The following is a 17,551-nucleotide window of genomic DNA, read 5'->3' on the forward strand; positions in this document are numbered from 1 at the left end:
AGTCTTGTGAAGTGTTTCTGATGAAGTCATTGATACAATCCTGGCGAAAATGTTTAAACTACAGTAAATGCATTGTGGAGGAATATTCAGTGGTCGTGTTGGTTGTACTGGTTACTATCTCCGTGTTGTACATTTCTTTAAAGTTCATGTTTAAGAACTGAAAGCTGCCCATCCAACTATCTAGATTCACCTTGAAGGTGGCAAGGGTGCTGCTGTGCTTGACATGTAGTGCAAGTTTATTCCAGAGGTGATGGATACGAATCTATCATGCCAATATGTACCAGTACAGATAATGGCACCTTTACAACCATCAAGAGTTGTACAACCATCAAGGCCTGGATCTAGCATAGACTAGATCCAGGCCTGCTGAATCTAGCTTTGTTTGTATAACTTGAGCACTAATCCAGGCATTCTTTAAAGTATTCAATTGTATTTATTACAGCTTGGTAGTAACTTGATTAAAGTGGAGCTATCATTCTAAGTCTTTTGGATTAAGCACTTGGGCTTCAGACCAGTTGTTTTACATTAGGAAGGATTGTGGCCTGCACTGTTTGTGGCCTGCACTGTGGTGGCAGGACAGGTAGCTTACATCCTTCTAAGTTGGGAACTGCTGATTGAGGGCTCAGTGTCTGTTATTCTAAAAGTGTATTAGTTCTGGTTTAAGCGCTTGGGCTTCAGGCCAGTTATTTTACATTAAGAAGGTTCGTGGTCTGCACTCTTGTGGGAGGAGAGGCTGGACTCTGCCCTTCTGAGCTGGGAATTTCTGGTTAAAGGCTTATAGTGCCTGGCCTGCATATTTGAACTGTTTCTTACTGAAATTGGTACACCTTGTTTGCTGTAGCATAGACTAGATCCAGGCCTGCTGAATCTAGCTTTGTTTGTATGCCTGTTGTTTGTTTGCTTGTTATTTTCCTGAAACGCTAATTCCACCTAAAACGCGGCTTTTCAGCACTTCTGTGGATCCCTAGTGATATCTGCATTGCTTACTGTACTTATTTCCTTGTTTCACTTGAAAGAAAGTTACTGTTTGTCATTTTTGCATTTAAGTTACCTGTAACACATTGCATTTAAGTTACCTGGCACTTGCTCACTAAAGCAATTATATAAGTCAGCACTAAAAAATTAAAAGCACTACACCCTCACAAACTCCCCTTGAGTACCTTGTTCCCCATTGGCCCTTTTTTTCAATTATACAGGAATTCCCCATACTATTCTAGCATGTCCAAAGGTCATTTGTCAATCTCATCTCCGGTCCAGCTGGTGAATCTGGGAATCTTGAGGCAATGTTACAACTGCCTCATGTACACAGACAACCCTCTCCTCCTCCCAACAAATTCCAACACATGTGAGAGATGCAACCATATAGCCAAACTGGAGGCTAAGCTCCCTCAACTCAGAACTGGCGTAACCAGTCAGGAGGAGAAGGAAACCACACTCACTACAATTCCAGTCTCACATAGACCTACCACGACAGCAAACCAAACACATAAACACACAAAAACATACTCGGAGGCTCTAAATAAAAATCTGCCTAAGCAGCAGAGACCTCCAAAGCAGACACCCAAGCAACCGCTACCCCAAAACAAAATACGTGCAACACATAGCTCACAAAGCCAGTGTGCCAAACAGTCACAGCCCTTAAGGCTAAACAACACACCTGATACACTTGTAATAGGTGACTATCGTCAGGCACACTGACATCCCGCTCACCAGGCTGAACAAGGAGAAGGTCACAGTGAGCTGCCTGTCTGGCGCTAGAATCCGCCATATAACACAAGCACTCAGGTCACTCCAAGGCAAGTACAAATATGACTCAGTCATTGTCCATGCTGGTGTGAATGACCTGAGATGTACGTCCCTGGACTACATGAAAAGAGACATAGAGGAGCTCTCTGAGCATGTAGCCCAGGCCGGTATGACCCTGACCTTGAGTAGCACCTTACCCTTACCAAGAATGATGCCACAATATGAAGACAAGATGATCAATTTCAACAATTGGCTTAAGTATTGGTGTCATTCAAAGGGTATCCAATGCCTGTCAGCCTGGGATGACATGCTCGACAAGCCACGATGCTTCGCTAGGGACGGCTTGCACCTGTCCCCCTGGGCTTTCGGATATTGGCAAAGGCTCTTGCTACCCCATAGTGCCTTTTTAGGCAAGGCTCAAAAGACAAACCCACCTCCATAGGTATCACAAGGGATAAGAAACTAAGAGTAATGCTACTCAACGCCAGAAGTCTAAACCTCAAGATGCATGCACTCGAAACTCTCCTTAGCATGGAGAACATCGATATCTGTGCAGTAACAGAAACCTGGTTCAAGGCTCCCGAGAGCACCCCAGCACTACCAGGTTATACCTCATACCATGCTTTTCGTCCCCAAAACTTGGACCGAACCACAAAAGGAGGGGGAGTATCAATATTCGTCAAAGATACCCACACCTCCAGGTTGGTGGCACAGCATGAAGCATCAGAGACTATCCATGTGCAACTAACAGTGGGTAAAACTGCCTTCCAGTTTATAGCCTGCTACAGACCACCCTCCCAAACCCAGGAACCCCACCCGGCCTTCCTGAGAACACTGGAAAATATGAAGGTCTCTCCAAACATTATATTGGGCGACTTCAACTACCCAAACATAGACTGGGAGCATTACTCTAGCTCCAACACCCTAGCCCAAAGGTTCCTAGAATTTATAAACTCAAATGCTATGGAACAACTTGTTACCACTCCCACAAGAGGGGAAAACATACTGGATCTGATCATCACCAACATGGGGACTCTATGCTCCAGACCAGAAGTGTATCCCTCACTGGTAAGATCAGACCATAAACTAATCTCACTGGATATTCACATCCCGACCCCACCCCCTGCCCAGAAAACCACAGTGAAAAACTTCTCTAACGCAAATTTCACACTCCTCAAAACCGAGGTGGAATCCTTCAAAGCCCCCGGGCCTGTGGAAAATACGGCCCAGACCGCAGAATCCTTTATAAATGCATTCTATGAACACCTTCAGGAATGCATGGATCATGCAATCCCAAATAAAACCAAGACCCAATCCTCCAAAGGCAGACGTCCTTGTCTGGTGGACCCCAGCCATAAACAAACTATAGAACAGAAGGAGGAAGCTACTACATGATAGAGCAAAATCCCAAAAAGGGAAGGCATCTCTGATCAGTATTAGCAAAAACCTACGGGCACTCATAAAATCGTCTAAGGCCAACTTCGAGAGAAAAATTGCACAGGACACTAAGGATAATTACAAGGTTTTCTTTAGTTATGTTAGGAACCTGGGTGGGAATTCCCAGATATGCTCAGAATTAGTTCAAAATGACAAAAAATACACCGAACCCACAGACATTGCCAACATCCTAGCTGACAGGTTCAGCGCAAACTCCCCCCACCCCACCCCACCAAAAGGGCAAATATCTATCCCAGCAGAGTGCTGCCCCCCTGACATCTCAGATGCTCTGGTAAGAGCCGCACTCTTCAAAGCAAAAAACACAGCATCAATGGGACCAGACGGTGTCCCGGGCTGCGTCCTACATGAACTCCAAGAAGAGCTAAACCCAAACCTAAAACTACTGTTCAATCTCAGCCTTACTACAGGATATCTACCCAAACAGTGGCGTACAGCAACAGTGGTCCCTCTCCACAAAGGTGGTGCCTCAACGGATCCTGGAAACTATCGACCCATAAGCCTGACTAGCTTGGTCTGCAAAGCTATGGAAAGGATCATCATGGACCTCATAAATAAATAATTGGGGACCTACAGACACTGGATCTTACCCAGTTCGGCTTTGTTAAGGGCAGATCCTGCCTCTTAAACCTGGTCGATTTCTTTGAAACAGTCACCAAGGCCATTGAAGAGGGGAAGGTGGTCCACACAGCCTACCTGGACCTCGCAAAAGCCTTCGATACAATACCCCATTCGGGCATTATAGATAAGCTCACCAGCTTAAATATAAACCCCTATGCCACTAGATGGGTTGCAAACTGGCTCAAGGACAGAACCCACATGGTTAGAATTGCTGGAGCCATGTCAGACTCCAAACCAGTTACATGTGGCATCCCACAAGGCTCAGTCCTAGGACCTCTCTTGTTCGGTATATATTTCTCGGAGGTACAGGCCAACACGGAAGGACTGTGGCTGACCAAGTTCGCAGATGACTGCAAACTGGGCGCCATAATAGACTCTCCAGCCGACACAAGCATCCTCCAAAAGGGCCTCATAGAAACAGACAACTGGTGCCAGAGCCATGGCCTCAAGCTAAACGCCAAAAAGTGTATAGTCATCCCCTTTGGCAAAAACAAAGTGCCCACAAATTACCACATAGGTGGTAAACCATTAAGTACAGAAGAAATAATTAGGGACCTGGGGACCCAAGTTGATAGCAATCTCTCATTTGACAACCACATAGCCAAAGTGGTTAGAAAAACATTTTATATAGCCCACCTAATCATGAAGGGATTCACATCTAGATCAGGGGAGGTCATTGTGCCTCTTTACTCATCCTTCATCAGGCCCATAATTGAGTACAATGCCCCTTTTGGGATGTACCTTACCAGACACCTGCAGCAACTGGAAAGACCCCAAAAGTACCTCACCAAGAGGATCAAAGGGCTCAAACAGATGCCATATGCTGCCCGGTTAAAGAAACTCCAGCTCTACTCAGTGGCATACCACCTGCTTAGAGGCGATCTGTGCCTGACGTATAAAGCCATGTCCAACCCAGAATTAATGGACATGCTGCATCTCAGAAAATCCAAATCCCATCGAGCTATGCGCTCGAGAGACTTGACCTTCAGCACAGAAATAAATAGGACATGCTGGAGGGACAGATTCATAACCCAGAGGCTCCCTTCACTCTGGAATAAAATCCCAGTCCAGGTTAGGCAGAGTCCCTCATTGACTCTCTTCAAGAGGAATCTTGATGAGTGGATGGGAGATCGTAGGCTTACCCCGGGTATCACTTCTGTGTCACTGTTAAGACAGAGGCACAGTATACTAACCTCGAAAAAGGGCATAGCAAAATTAATTTAAAATGGGTGGCGAAAGCCAAACACACTCTGGCTAGGCTTATAAATGCCCTAGGGCAGATAGCCTAGTATGAACCTATGAACCTATACAACTGTTGCTAGCTCTTGAGTTCATAATACCAAATACATTTTTTCTAGTTTTTATCATCAGATACATTATTACTTGGTAGCATAGAGATCAGCACTTAGCATTGCTGCATCACAGCACCTCACTCTTCAGTTCAGTTCCCAGCTGGGGTGACTACTATGTGCAGTCAGCATATCCTCCCTCATCCAGGTGGGTATATGCCTTGTGCTCCTGTTTCCTCTCACATCCCAAAGACATGCATTAAATGAAATGGCAATCCCTTCTAGTTACCCATGGCTGTGTTTGTGTCTCTTGTGAAAGACTGGGATTCTACCCAAGATTACTTTCTCTGTCTTACATCAACTGCCTGCAGGGATAGAGTCTGCCCCACCCCTGACTCTGAAAATGATAACATGGGTATTAAAGAATGAATAAATGCATTTCTCTTGATATTTTTAATTAAATGAGACACTTGAGTATTAAATGGCTTGTTTATCTCAAGGAAAAAAACACTCAAAACATGCAATGATATTGTGGCAAGCATGTGATATACAATAGCAAAGAATATGTGGCCTCCTGGCCTTACTCTACTAAGTAAAAAAGAAGTTATGTTCTTACCATACTGTTCCATCTGTATTGTCCAGCTTCATTCCATTAACCTGTGGGATTACGGTTCCAATGCCTGGAACAGACTGGCGGCCTTCTTTCAACTCAAGACTCCTGACTTGAGCTCCTTCTACCTACCCATAATGCCCCACTTCCACACAGTGCCTCAGATCGAGTTTGCCAACAAGAACATAGTGGCTATCCAACTATTAACTATACTACAATAACATGCAGACCAAATGTATATACATATATCATACAAGAAAAGAACATCGGGAACTCAACCAAAGGAGTAAAGATTCCTTGTAACTTCTACTAGGCTTCCCAAAAAAAAATGGATATGGGGAAGTGGCGGAAAGGTTAATGGAATGAAGTTGGACAACACAGATGGAACATTAAGTCAGGAACATAACTTCTTTATCTGATGTTGTCCATTCATTCCATTAACCTGTGGGACAGAGTCCCCAGCTAGTATAATCCAGGGTGGCTATCAAGGAAGGATACTCCTGGATATGATGACCAATTTGTAATGCATAACAAAATTATGGGGGGTTGACCAAGTAGCAGCAGCACAAATGTCCTCAATAGAAACTCTAGACCAAAAGACCTGACCTGGACCTTGTGGAGTGCACCCTTACCAGACCTGGTAAAGGAATACCCTTAAAAGAATAAATGTAATATAGACTTTCAACCATCTAGCCAACATAACTTTGGTCACAGCTTTACCTTTCTTGGCATTCAAAAAAGAGACAAACAGCTGTTCACACTTCCTGAAGGATTTTTACATCAATAGAGTCTATGGATGTAAAAATTAAGCTGCCTATGAACATCAAGCAAGTATAAAGCATACTCTTCCCTTATTCTGATACTGAGGAAAAAATACTGGAAGATTGACTGACTGATTAATGTTTGCCTCTTTAGCCACCTTGCGTAAGAAAGAAAGATTCATATGTAGAGTCAGTCTGTCTTTATGAAAAACTAAATATGGAAATTTTGCAGTAAGAGCTTGGAGCTCAGACACTCTCCCGGCCGAGGACTGCTACTCAGAAAATACTTTTCCAGGAGAAAAATTTCAGATCCACAGTGGCTGAGGGTTCGAATGGGGGATGGACTAAGGCTTGCAAAATCATAGTAAGATCCAAGGGAGGCATAGGATCTTTCACTGTTGGCCGGACCAGAAAAGTGTCCTTAAGAAAAATCTTACACAATTTTGAAGAAGCAAGAGACAATGAGTCAGAAGCAAAGTGAAAGTTGGAAATGGCAGGAAGTTGAACTTTGACTGTAGAAGAGCTAGCACCATCTTTGAAAAGGGAAGCCAGAAAGTTTAGTACTACTGAAACTGGTGCTGTAAAAGGATCTCTCTATTTGTGTTCAGTCCAAAAAGAGAACCTTTTCCCACTTACTTTTGTAAATTTTTTGCGTGGAAGCTCTATGGGATGAAATCAAAATTTCTCGAACTGGGGAAGACAGCCTGAGAAATCTTGCCATCATCAGAGGTGGAGAAACTATCCAGTCAATTTCAGGCCCTGAATGTTGAAATGTGGATGCCCCGATGGATGAGAGTGTAGATTTGGACTCAGATCCAACTTCATCGAGGGGCAAACTAGATAAGACCAAAGAAAGGCGAACAAGGTTTGCCGAGGCCAAAAGGGAGCAATGAGGATCACTTTGCTTCGCCACCTGAGAGCTTTCTGTAGGAACGTGCAAATCGATGGAAGAGAGGGAAAGGCAGAGAGTAGACCGGAGGGCCAAGCATGAACAAGAGCATCCCTGGGGGGTCCGTCCCTGAGGAGGGATCAAGACAAAATACTTGTTGCATTTGCTGTAGAGAGGGGACGCAAAGAGGTCATAGCAAGGATAACCTCATTTCTGAAGATCGCATCTGCCATGGACTGAATAAGGGACCACTCATGATGCATCAATAACACTCGGCTGAGCCTGTTGGCTAGAATGTTGAATTCCCTCAGAATGTGTGTTGCTAACCAGAAAGCAGTTGGAAGAAATTGTCCACTGCCGGACTCTTATAGCTTCTCAACACAGGGGGTAAGACCTCGTCCCTCCCTGTTTGTCAATGTACCAAACTACTGACATGTCCATTTGGACTGCAACAGTCCCCTGTGGCAGAAAGCTGTCTAGTTCCTGCAATGCTAGAAGAACCGCTCTCATCTCAAGAATGTTGATATGCAACTTGTTCTCCTGGGGCATCCACATGCCTTGGACTCTCCAGCCCAGACAATGCTCCCCAACCCGAACTGGGAGATGTCCATGGTCAAAGTGGCTACTGGGGAGGGAAAAACGAATGGACATCCTTGGCTGATTTCCAGAAAATGGAGCCATCAAAGAAGAGAGTCCCTGCACACACAAGACAGGCTAATGGGAAGATTCAAAGGAATCCTGAGAAGAGACCACTGTATCGCCAAGGTCCAATGAAGAATTTGCATGTGGAAATGTTCTACTGGAAGAAATGTTATGGTTGCTGCCAAGGAGCCGAATGCTGGGAGAACTAGAGAGGCTGGGGGTTTCGAAGCAGTCAAGATCTAGCTGATGTGAGACTTCAGATTTGATACCTGCCCGATGAAAGGTAAAGGTGGGATGGTGTCTCTTCTAGATGTATGATGGCTATGACCTATGATCCCTACTGGATCCAAGTGTGACTTCTGTAAACTGACAATTATCCCCAGTGTAGAGGTTAAGCTGAGGAAGTAATCCCTGGCCTGAAAGAGTAGATGCCTGGGGGCAGCCAGATAGAGCCAGTCGCCCCATATATGGAAATATCTGATAACCTTACAATGAGCTATGACTTACACAACAGCTAGACATTTGAACACCTGTGGGACAAGGGAAGACCGGTGGGCACTGGTGTAACTGGTGGTACCTCTCCCCTCCTGAACAAAGGTAGGCCTGGAGCGCTTTGTCCATTTTGATATGGTATATTGTCCCTCGAGGAGCTCTCCGATCTTCCCCCCTTCATCTTCAGGAGAAGGATTATGGATTGAATGATCTTCACTATTCTGTTTAATGAAGACCACACCCAGGTAGTAGATGGGCCAGCCCCATAAGTCTCCGACAACAGCGATTCCTCTGGGGAAGGGGTTTGGGAAGACCATCCACCCTTCAAGCAAAGGAGTTCAAGAATGTTTCTGAAGGAGACATTGTCAGGTAGTGATTTGGGAGACACTTTGCCTTTCTCAAAATCAGTATCTGTAGTGAGGGATTTCATAGGGGAATCCACATACCTTCTTTTACATGGTCTCTTCAGAGGGTCCTCCTCGGGGGACACTCCAGGGAGGTGTAGGAAGAAGCTTGGGGATCCAATGAGGGTAAGGTGTGGAGCCTATCCAGGACCAGCTGTCCATGTGGCAGCTCAGAGGTCTCAGGCACAGTTCCAGAGTGAGGCGGGGGACGTTTCGGCAAGGTAAGTGCTGAGGATCTCCTAGGAAGAGAGAGGACCCTCTCCACAATCTCAAATGCAGAAGGACTCTGAATCACATGGAGCTGTCTCGCCAGAGCCAGAGCCAAAGCCAGGAGGAGTAGACACCTCCCAGAAAAAATGGGCCTCCTGCTCTGAGAGGGGAGTTGGAGCCAACCTATCAAAGGCCAAGGCCCCAAGGGGAAAAGACAGCTCCAAAAGCTTCAGAGTCAAGGTAAACTCCCCAGAACCAACCTCGACACTACGGCTCAGAGACACAATCTGAACAGAAGCAGTCAGAGCCGAACAAATCGGGGAGAAAGTTGGAGGCAAAGTTCAACACCGTGACACCAAGAACCAACAGAATCAACAACTCCGAAACTAGGGGTTGAATTGGAAAAGGAGTTACTGGTTGGAACAGGGAGGGCCTCATGGATCTGGAACCAGACAGACCAGACACAAGCACCATCTAGATCTGTGTCTCCAGATATTGCCTCATGAGCTTACCAACATCCTTAGAGGACAAGCTTTGGGAAGACCTAGATGAAGCAGAGGAAGGGGGTCCGGGGGATCTCTGTGGGGAAAAGGACAGAGACCTACTACTAGGTACCAACAAAGAAGACCCCAGAGTCAATGCTCAGGGGTCACCACTTGGCCTTGTAACAACTGAAGAAGAACGGGGAGGAAGAGAGGTCGATGTCAAAGAGCTTGGAGCCAAACAAGTCAGTTCCGATGGTTTAGACTTCTTCCTGGGTAGTTCAGAAAAAGACAGAGGGAGATGGTCTCCTGGACTACCGGGAATCTCTGGGCTTCTTTGATGGGGGTTGAGCTCCTGATGTAAAAGGCATCCCGGAGGTGGCAGTAGGAGGAAGTAACCCTTTTAAAATGAGTTTACTTCTTCTATCCGTCAGAACCCAGGGGTGGAAAGCCCTGGAAATCTCACATGAGGCATCCAAATGGCGAGGCCCTAAACAGTACAAGAACTTCCCATGGTCATCAGATAAGGGGAACTTCCCCCCACAGGAAGTGTGCTTCTTGAAGCTTAATGGCTTCTGATCAGGCATGAGGAAAGAAGGAATAAGGGAAATCTGAAGAAAAAGAAGATTTTTTTTTAACCTAATGAATAGAAACCTGAGAACTAGACAGGGAAAGAAATAGAAAAGAAGTCAAAAGAGAGAGGTAGGAAAGCAAACAACAAGAAAAAAACACTCACCAAAAATGACAGAGAAGCTCAAGCCAAGGAACTCGATGTGAACACTAAGCATGGCAAACAAGTTGCGAGGGAGTGGGGCATTAGGAGTAGGTAAGAGGAGCTCGGATGGCCGGTCGGTTCCAAGCACTGGAACCGTAATCTCACAGGTTAATGGAATGAAGTGAACAACATCAGATGCAACACTTATGAAGCTGCCTGATGTAATTATATCATCCAGAACAAAACAAGCAACTATAATGTCAGCAGTTTAAAACTTTATGGAAAAGAATGTATACTTATGCTACATTCACTTAAATTGTTTACATTTTACAAAATTATATAGCATTAATTAGATAAAATGCAACTACTTTAGTTGCCTACCTCTTTTTGATCTACTTGTAGTGATGACTTTATTAAGTCTCTGAGTGCAGTCAGCTGTTTCTTTTCTTCATCTTGTGTTTGTTTTATCTGTAAGGAAAAAAAATGCATATTTAGCCAGTTACCTTATCTGCAATATTTTCTGCTCTAAAAGTCCTGCATCCATATCCTGTTATTTTCTTAGGACAAATTATTTTATTATGCATATGTTCTTAGGTGTGTTCCGTAACAGTATCTTATAAAATGTTTAAGTGTTTCAGAAAATCATTGTTCCATTTACATTATCAAAAACCATAGGCTGCCTATTTGACTGTAATTGAGTGTCTTGCTCTAATTTTACCCAGATTAGATTAATAACCAAAAAACAACCTTCACAACTATACATGTTGCTTTTGGCACACTAATTTGGCACAGTGCCAGGCACAGTAACTGAGAACCACTGCCATCAATCAGAGGACAGTTCTCCATTAACTCTGATTAAATACTGGCATTTACACTGAATACTCATTCATTTACAAATACAGCCAATGAGATTTTATTTTATTGAGGCTAAGCTTGCTACTAAATTACTTACATTATACAAATCGGCAGCCAGTTTCTCGATGTACTGTTTAAGTTTGTCAGCTGTCTTCAATCCATCTTGAAAAAAACTAAAAAGGAAAAAAATATATATGACCAATAAGAGTGACAATTAAATTACACTGGTGCATACGCGTGCTTATGTGCAAGATGACAAGTATCTACAAGGGATTTATTTCACAAAAAATAATAAAACTATTTAATTAGCATCTGACTACTAATATTAAAGGCTGCAAAAGCAGTTTCATTACATCTAAGGATTAACTTCCTTCAGTTATTGCTATACAGTGATAACTTGAATAATTTATTTTCAGATTTACTTATTTTATTCTGTAATACCATTTGACCTGTATGTGTTTTTTTGTACCTGGAAATATTTAAAAAAAAAAAAGCTCATCATTTCTCAAGCGCAATTGAGGCATTTTTCTGGAACATTACACAGGAAAAAAAAAACAGCAAAACAAAGTCTAGGTGGAGTAAAATAATTGAAATAATGAACCAGGACTACACAAGTAGGTTTGTGGGTCAATCCACATAACTGGGTCTGATCCACAGGTAGCTTAGAGCCATATACAACCTTAAAATTGATCCATACAACATCATCCAAAAAGAAGAATTCTTGAGAATTTGTTTTAAAGGAACACTTAAATTAACAGAAGGATTTGTGATGTGAACATTCAGGGGAAATTGTGTTCTTCACAATGTTAGGGACGTGTGGAAGATGGTTTATTTCACAACCTGGTTAATATTCAAATATGACCATGTTATAGCCAGATTCATATGGAAGAACTCCGCTACAACATGGATGACTATGACAGAGTCTCAGATCTTAACCACAGTTTTGTGTGTTCGAGACATGGATGCCAAGAATCACCTGCCGAGAAAATATAATAAAGTGGTTATGATTGATGACACCCTATCCTAACTCTTTGTAGTGCAATGAGTCTTAATCTACTCCATATATTACCTGTTACAAAAAGGTGCTTTACTGGCTTTGAAAGTCAGTAAAGCACCCAGGAAGTGCTGTCACATATACAACAAGTAAGGAAAATTTTAAGGACAGTTTTTAAATACTGCCCTAATTCAAATGAGTTACTTACAGACTGACATTGGTAAACTTCTGGATATATGAGGAAATATATTCATGGACAGCTGAGAGTGGAAGAACATCCCTTCCCTGATACTGGACTGTAGCAGCAGTGAGGGTATGTGGAACTTTTGTTACACATCTTTGAAAGTGCTGGTATGGTTGGGTCTCACTACAGTAACACCTAACCAAGTTATTATATAACCATTTTTTGAACACAATCACAGCACTCTATGCACTACCACAGGATTATGATCGGGTCACCAGTCTTAACCAATTTACTATATGTCTCAGAAATAGAAGTCAACAAATTCACCTCAACAGTTCAGCAAAGCAAAACTTGAGAAGTGAATCTTGACATCCATTTGAAGACCATACAACAGCTTGGTTACAACTGGAGAGATATTCATCAACATTTTTAGTACATGGAGTTGAGCTTGACCTGCTCCACTTACTATCAGTTACAGAGACAGAGAACCGGAATGAAAAAATATGTAAGAGTATTGAGTACTTTTTAGCTCTGAAAGTTGTAACAGTTGTAATGCTGTTAGACAACTCTTTGTAGTATATGCAGCCTTAACCACTCTAATGCACTAAAAGATACACAAAAAAACAGAAAAAAACTGTAGGAAAGAAAATTATTTTATAGTTTAAAGCTGTAACACACTTGGTGCTGCCTCACACACAACAACAGCCAGAAGGAAAGTGCATCTCTTGTCTTCTAACAGCTTTAAAAGCTGTAATACACTGTGCTGCTACACACACACACACACACACACACACACACACACACACACACACAGTGTGGCAGTGTGAAATGTATTAATAGCATTTAAAGCTGCTTCAACTTCTTGCCATTGTTCTTTGTTGGCTGCTCCTTACGGTCTAATTTGGGACTAGAACATAACAGCACCAAAAAATGTTTAAACTTTTGTTAAGCACCTTTCTTTTGCCAGAAAGGTGCTTAACAAGTTTATCTTTTTCCCTCAGATATTTGACCACACTTGAGACACTCTGTGCCCTATAAGCTTGTTATAGTCATATTTTTAACCATGAACCTTACTGTCATAAAATTAAACAATAGCACATGAATGGCCGTTGCAAAACAAATGCACCTCTAAGCAACCAACTTTAAAAGCTTTTACACATGCTGTGCTATCAAACAACCCTTTTAAGGGGAAAATCATGCAAAGCAGCTAAGACTTCCAGCATACTGCAAAACATTATGATCAGGTCTCTGATTTTATTTTATTTTACATTTGTTAACTGGGCTAGTCTAGCTGGATGTATTTCCATTTTCAGTAGAGGTCCATGGAGAAAAACTCCAATATTAACACACAGAATATACAAACAATATATGCACAGTATAAAGGATAAAAGATATGAATGTAATAATAAAGATTATGCTAAACAGTGTCACACAGTACAAGACAAATTGATATACAGTGTAATACATAGGTAAATAACAGTACAATAAGTAGTTTCAGGAATACTATTTACAGCTCAGTCCTTACAGGGATGTGCAGCAGAGTTTAGGAAGAAAATTGAGAAAGAGAGGCGAGAAGTAAAGAATCAAAGGATTAATCAGGGTTACTGCAGGGGCATAACCAATGGATCTTCAGGTGTTTTTTGAGGTTTTGTTTAAAGAGAGTCAGAGTGGGAAGTAAGGTTAGTTCTATAGGTAAAAGGTTCCAGTATTTACCTACAGTGATAGAGAACAAGGAATCCCCTTGCTTTGTTGTTGGACTTTGTTATGGTGGCTTTGCTAGAGGAGCGTAGTGAATTTAGGTTTTTGTAGGGGATGATGAGGTTAGAGAGTATAGGAGTGGTGTTAGGTTGGTAAAATAGCTTGTAGGCAATGGTGAGTTGAGTAAATAACAGAAGATTTTGTAGTTCTAGCCAGCCTACTTGCAGTAGATTCAGACAGTGGTGGGTTCTAAAGGGATTACTATTGTAGGAATTAGTTAGTTTGATAAGGTTATTTTTTTAGGTTAGTGTAGATGGGTGAGGCATAAAGAAGAGTTGAAATTAAGTGAGAGTCAGCAATTTTGGTTCTGGCTGATGGTGTTAAGAAGGGTTTAATTATGTATAAGGAGTCAAGTTTTTTGTTTACAGATTTTATAGTGTTGTTTATACGGCTGTCAAAGTTAAGGTTATTATCAATAGTAATTCCTAGCAGTTTAGTGGTGGAGTCTGGAGATATGAGGGTACCGTTGTTGGAACTGATTGAGAAGTCTACTGGGGAGGATTTACTGGTAGGTACAAAGAGTAGGAGCTTAGTTTTTTGGCATTTAGAAGGAGGCAACGCTTTAAGAACCAAGTCTCAATTATGTTGAATACCTTCTGAGTTGAAGAATGTAGTTCTGAGGGGGAGTTAGCTGAACATATGATTGTCGAATCGTCTACATATTGTATACAGGTGGCTTGAGGAATTGCTACATGCAGGTCATTAATGAATAGTGAGAAAAGAAGATCATAAATATTTGTTGTAATGTGTTCTTGATCACAACCATAGATGGAAACAGAGGTCTATAACAGGTACTGGAATACCAAACACATAAGTGAAGAATATGTCTACTCATATAAAGCAAACGTCTGGCCAATAGTCTCAGCGTGAACTATGATACAGAGGTAGCCAAGTACATCTAACATGTCAGACTTAACCATCCTCATTTGAGGTGTTCAACATGTTAAATCTAGTGACATAATGGACTTCAAACTTTACATTTGTTCCTGTGAATATCATTAAACTAGGCAAGTGTAAACAAGTACATACCTTGAAAGTTGCTGTTATACTGCCGCAAAATTGATCTGAATGCATTAAATGAGGACACTTAGTGAAAATCACTGCATTATCTATAACCCAGAACACTTCCCTGGAGTAAAGGAGTGGAGGATGAATATAAATAACCTAAACAGCATTCTACAGACTATTCAAAGACTACAGAATTATGGGAAAGCTGTTTTTATCTTTTACATCAGCTCAATAAAAATACAAAAATCTGAAAAGTTCTCTGAGAAAAAAGCTCAAAATGCATTGTAGGTTTGTGCTACAGTTTGTTTCAGCGAAAATACAGTTAACTGAGCCAAGCAGAAGGTCTGCACAAGGATTCAGGTGCCTCATAATAATATAACACAAGAAAAGCTTGAACAAAAGCTATACCACCTGACTATATGAACAGAACATGCAATACAACAAAATGAATTATGATGCACGTCACAATTCTAGCATACCACATTCTGAATAAAAAGCTTTCTTTCTCAGACAATCATTGTTATTTCAATAAAGGAATTTAATAATATTAAAATATGACATAATGCATAAGTGAACTTAAACAAAGATTAAATAAATAGATCACTCAGCTTATTTAAATGTCAGCATATCTAAATTTGCCCTGAAAGCAAGTACTATCATAAAACTTATTATCAAAGAATTGTGCTTCTCAGTGTTCTGTACGCAAATTACACCCAACTATACAAGTCTGACACTAATCATATGACTAATATTTAAATAGTTCATACATTTATAACCCTCCACAGTTAACAGTAAACAAGCATTATATGGCATACAATGTGATATAAAGTGTGCCACTAAGACACTGAAAGTATGATTTGACTAAGAAAAAAGTGACAAGTGATCTTTTAACCAGAACAAGGCTCCATCATGTACCACTGAAGCTCTGGTGACTTTACGTATGGCTTGTTATTTAAACCTTCTACAGAACTACCTCTATAATCTGCTTTTTTGTTTTGTAGCTGTATATAAAATGTTTTCATCTGTAAATCAAAAAAGACTTCACATTAGAATACTAAATAAAATGTATTACACAGAGTATGCTGATTATGCTCCAAAAAAAAAAAAGCTTGTTATACTGAGTTTCATAAATAAGAGCATATAGGTTGGAAAGCTGTTAGGCACTTTGTGCTGCCACATAAATAACAAGAAAAAAAAAGTGTTGCAGCAGACTGCACATCATCTTTTAAAGCTGCTGGTTGATCTGCAATACACTTAGCTCTTAAAGGTTTTAGACACTTGAACTCCTACACTTTTTTAAATTGGTAATAGCAGCTAAAACTCCCCATGCATTGTGAAGAATTTTGTTTGGATCTCCTGTCTTAACTTCAGTTTGTGTGCCCTCCAAATGGATTCCAAGAAATTCACCTCTTGAAGCTTTTCACCCAAGCTGAATTTCATGGAATCCATTTTGAGAACACTCAACAAACTGGTTATGATCAATAAACCCAACCATAATCCTCTCTAGGTTTGCAAAGAATTACACTTCTACCATGTTTTAATTCTGATTCTGTACAAATAAAGTATTTTCTATTTTGCTAAAAAGGGTCCAAGCAGCAGTCTACCTAACCAGTTAAAAGAGGAATATAACACTACATATTTTGCGCCAATGTTCCCTCACTGCCCAGCTATACATTTCCTTTATACAAGATAATACAAAAGGTTTCGTCAGGTTATCACTATGGTTTAGTTTTGTATGCATAAACCTAAGTGCTACTCCAGAAACCCATACTAAAATTATGTTACTGACACTTTAACATGTTCAGTTCTTATATTTCAAAATGGAAAGAAAAAGACCAAGACTGATGAGATGAGATGAGATGAAATGTGCGAAGACAGTAAGCTAAGAGGGTAGAGTAACTATGGCAGTGGTGGTGCTAATGATCTTGAAGTACAAAGGCTGAAGGGGGTCATGCTCCCAAAGAGTTTTGCTAATCCGGCTAGGTGCTGCGTGTCTTATTAAAGCAACTTAAAAAAAAAAAAAAGGCTTTGTCACAGTCTGTAGAAAGGACACTCAAGCCTGCTACTACTCAAACAAGGGGCCACTTGGCAGTGGTCGTCCTGATAGTCTTGACGTACAAGGGCTAGAGGGGTTCATGCTCCCAAACAGACTCACTGAACAGGCCGGGTGCCGCACAGCTGTTAAAGCAACTATTAAAGAAGACCATTTCAAGGCCTGTAAAAACTACAGTCACAAGGTTGGTTATCTTACACTGCTGGTAGTAAATTTACCTAAGCAAAACACAGATGGTAAAGGACTTTACTCATCCTAATCTGTCTTCTTCAAGAACACTTGGCCACTTCACTGAAAGTTGAAGGACTGGGAACTGAGTGATCACACTTGATTAAGCCATACTCATACTTTGAACTTCACACATGGAATTCAATCTTTCTGTT

The 17,551-nt window shown here is 41.5% G+C and overlaps 1 protein-coding gene across 4 annotated transcripts in view; it reads right to left on the reverse strand.

The window, feature by feature from the left end:
• Nucleotides 1-17,551, reverse strand: part of ASAP1 (ArfGAP with SH3 domain, ankyrin repeat and PH domain 1) — a 2,547,392-nt gene that overhangs the window by 1,167,185 nt on the left and 1,362,656 nt on the right. For all 4 annotated transcript variants that reach the window (XM_044067036.1, XM_044067034.1, XM_044067035.1 and 1 more), the window contains exons 9-10: nt 11,269-11,344; nt 10,698-10,784 (exon numbers count right to left, since the gene is read on the reverse strand). In XM_044067036.1, the coding sequence (XP_043922971.1) occupies nt 10,698-10,784; nt 11,269-11,344 (163 nt within the window). The remainder of the gene's footprint in view (nt 1-10,697; nt 10,785-11,268; nt 11,345-17,551) is intronic.

The sequence above is a fragment of the Protopterus annectens genome, chromosome 3.part1, assembly GCF_019279795.1.
Source record: "Protopterus annectens isolate FY-2018-M chromosome 3.part1, PAN1.0, whole genome shotgun sequence".
NCBI classification, from domain to species: domain Eukaryota; kingdom Metazoa; phylum Chordata; order Ceratodontiformes; family Protopteridae; genus Protopterus; species Protopterus annectens.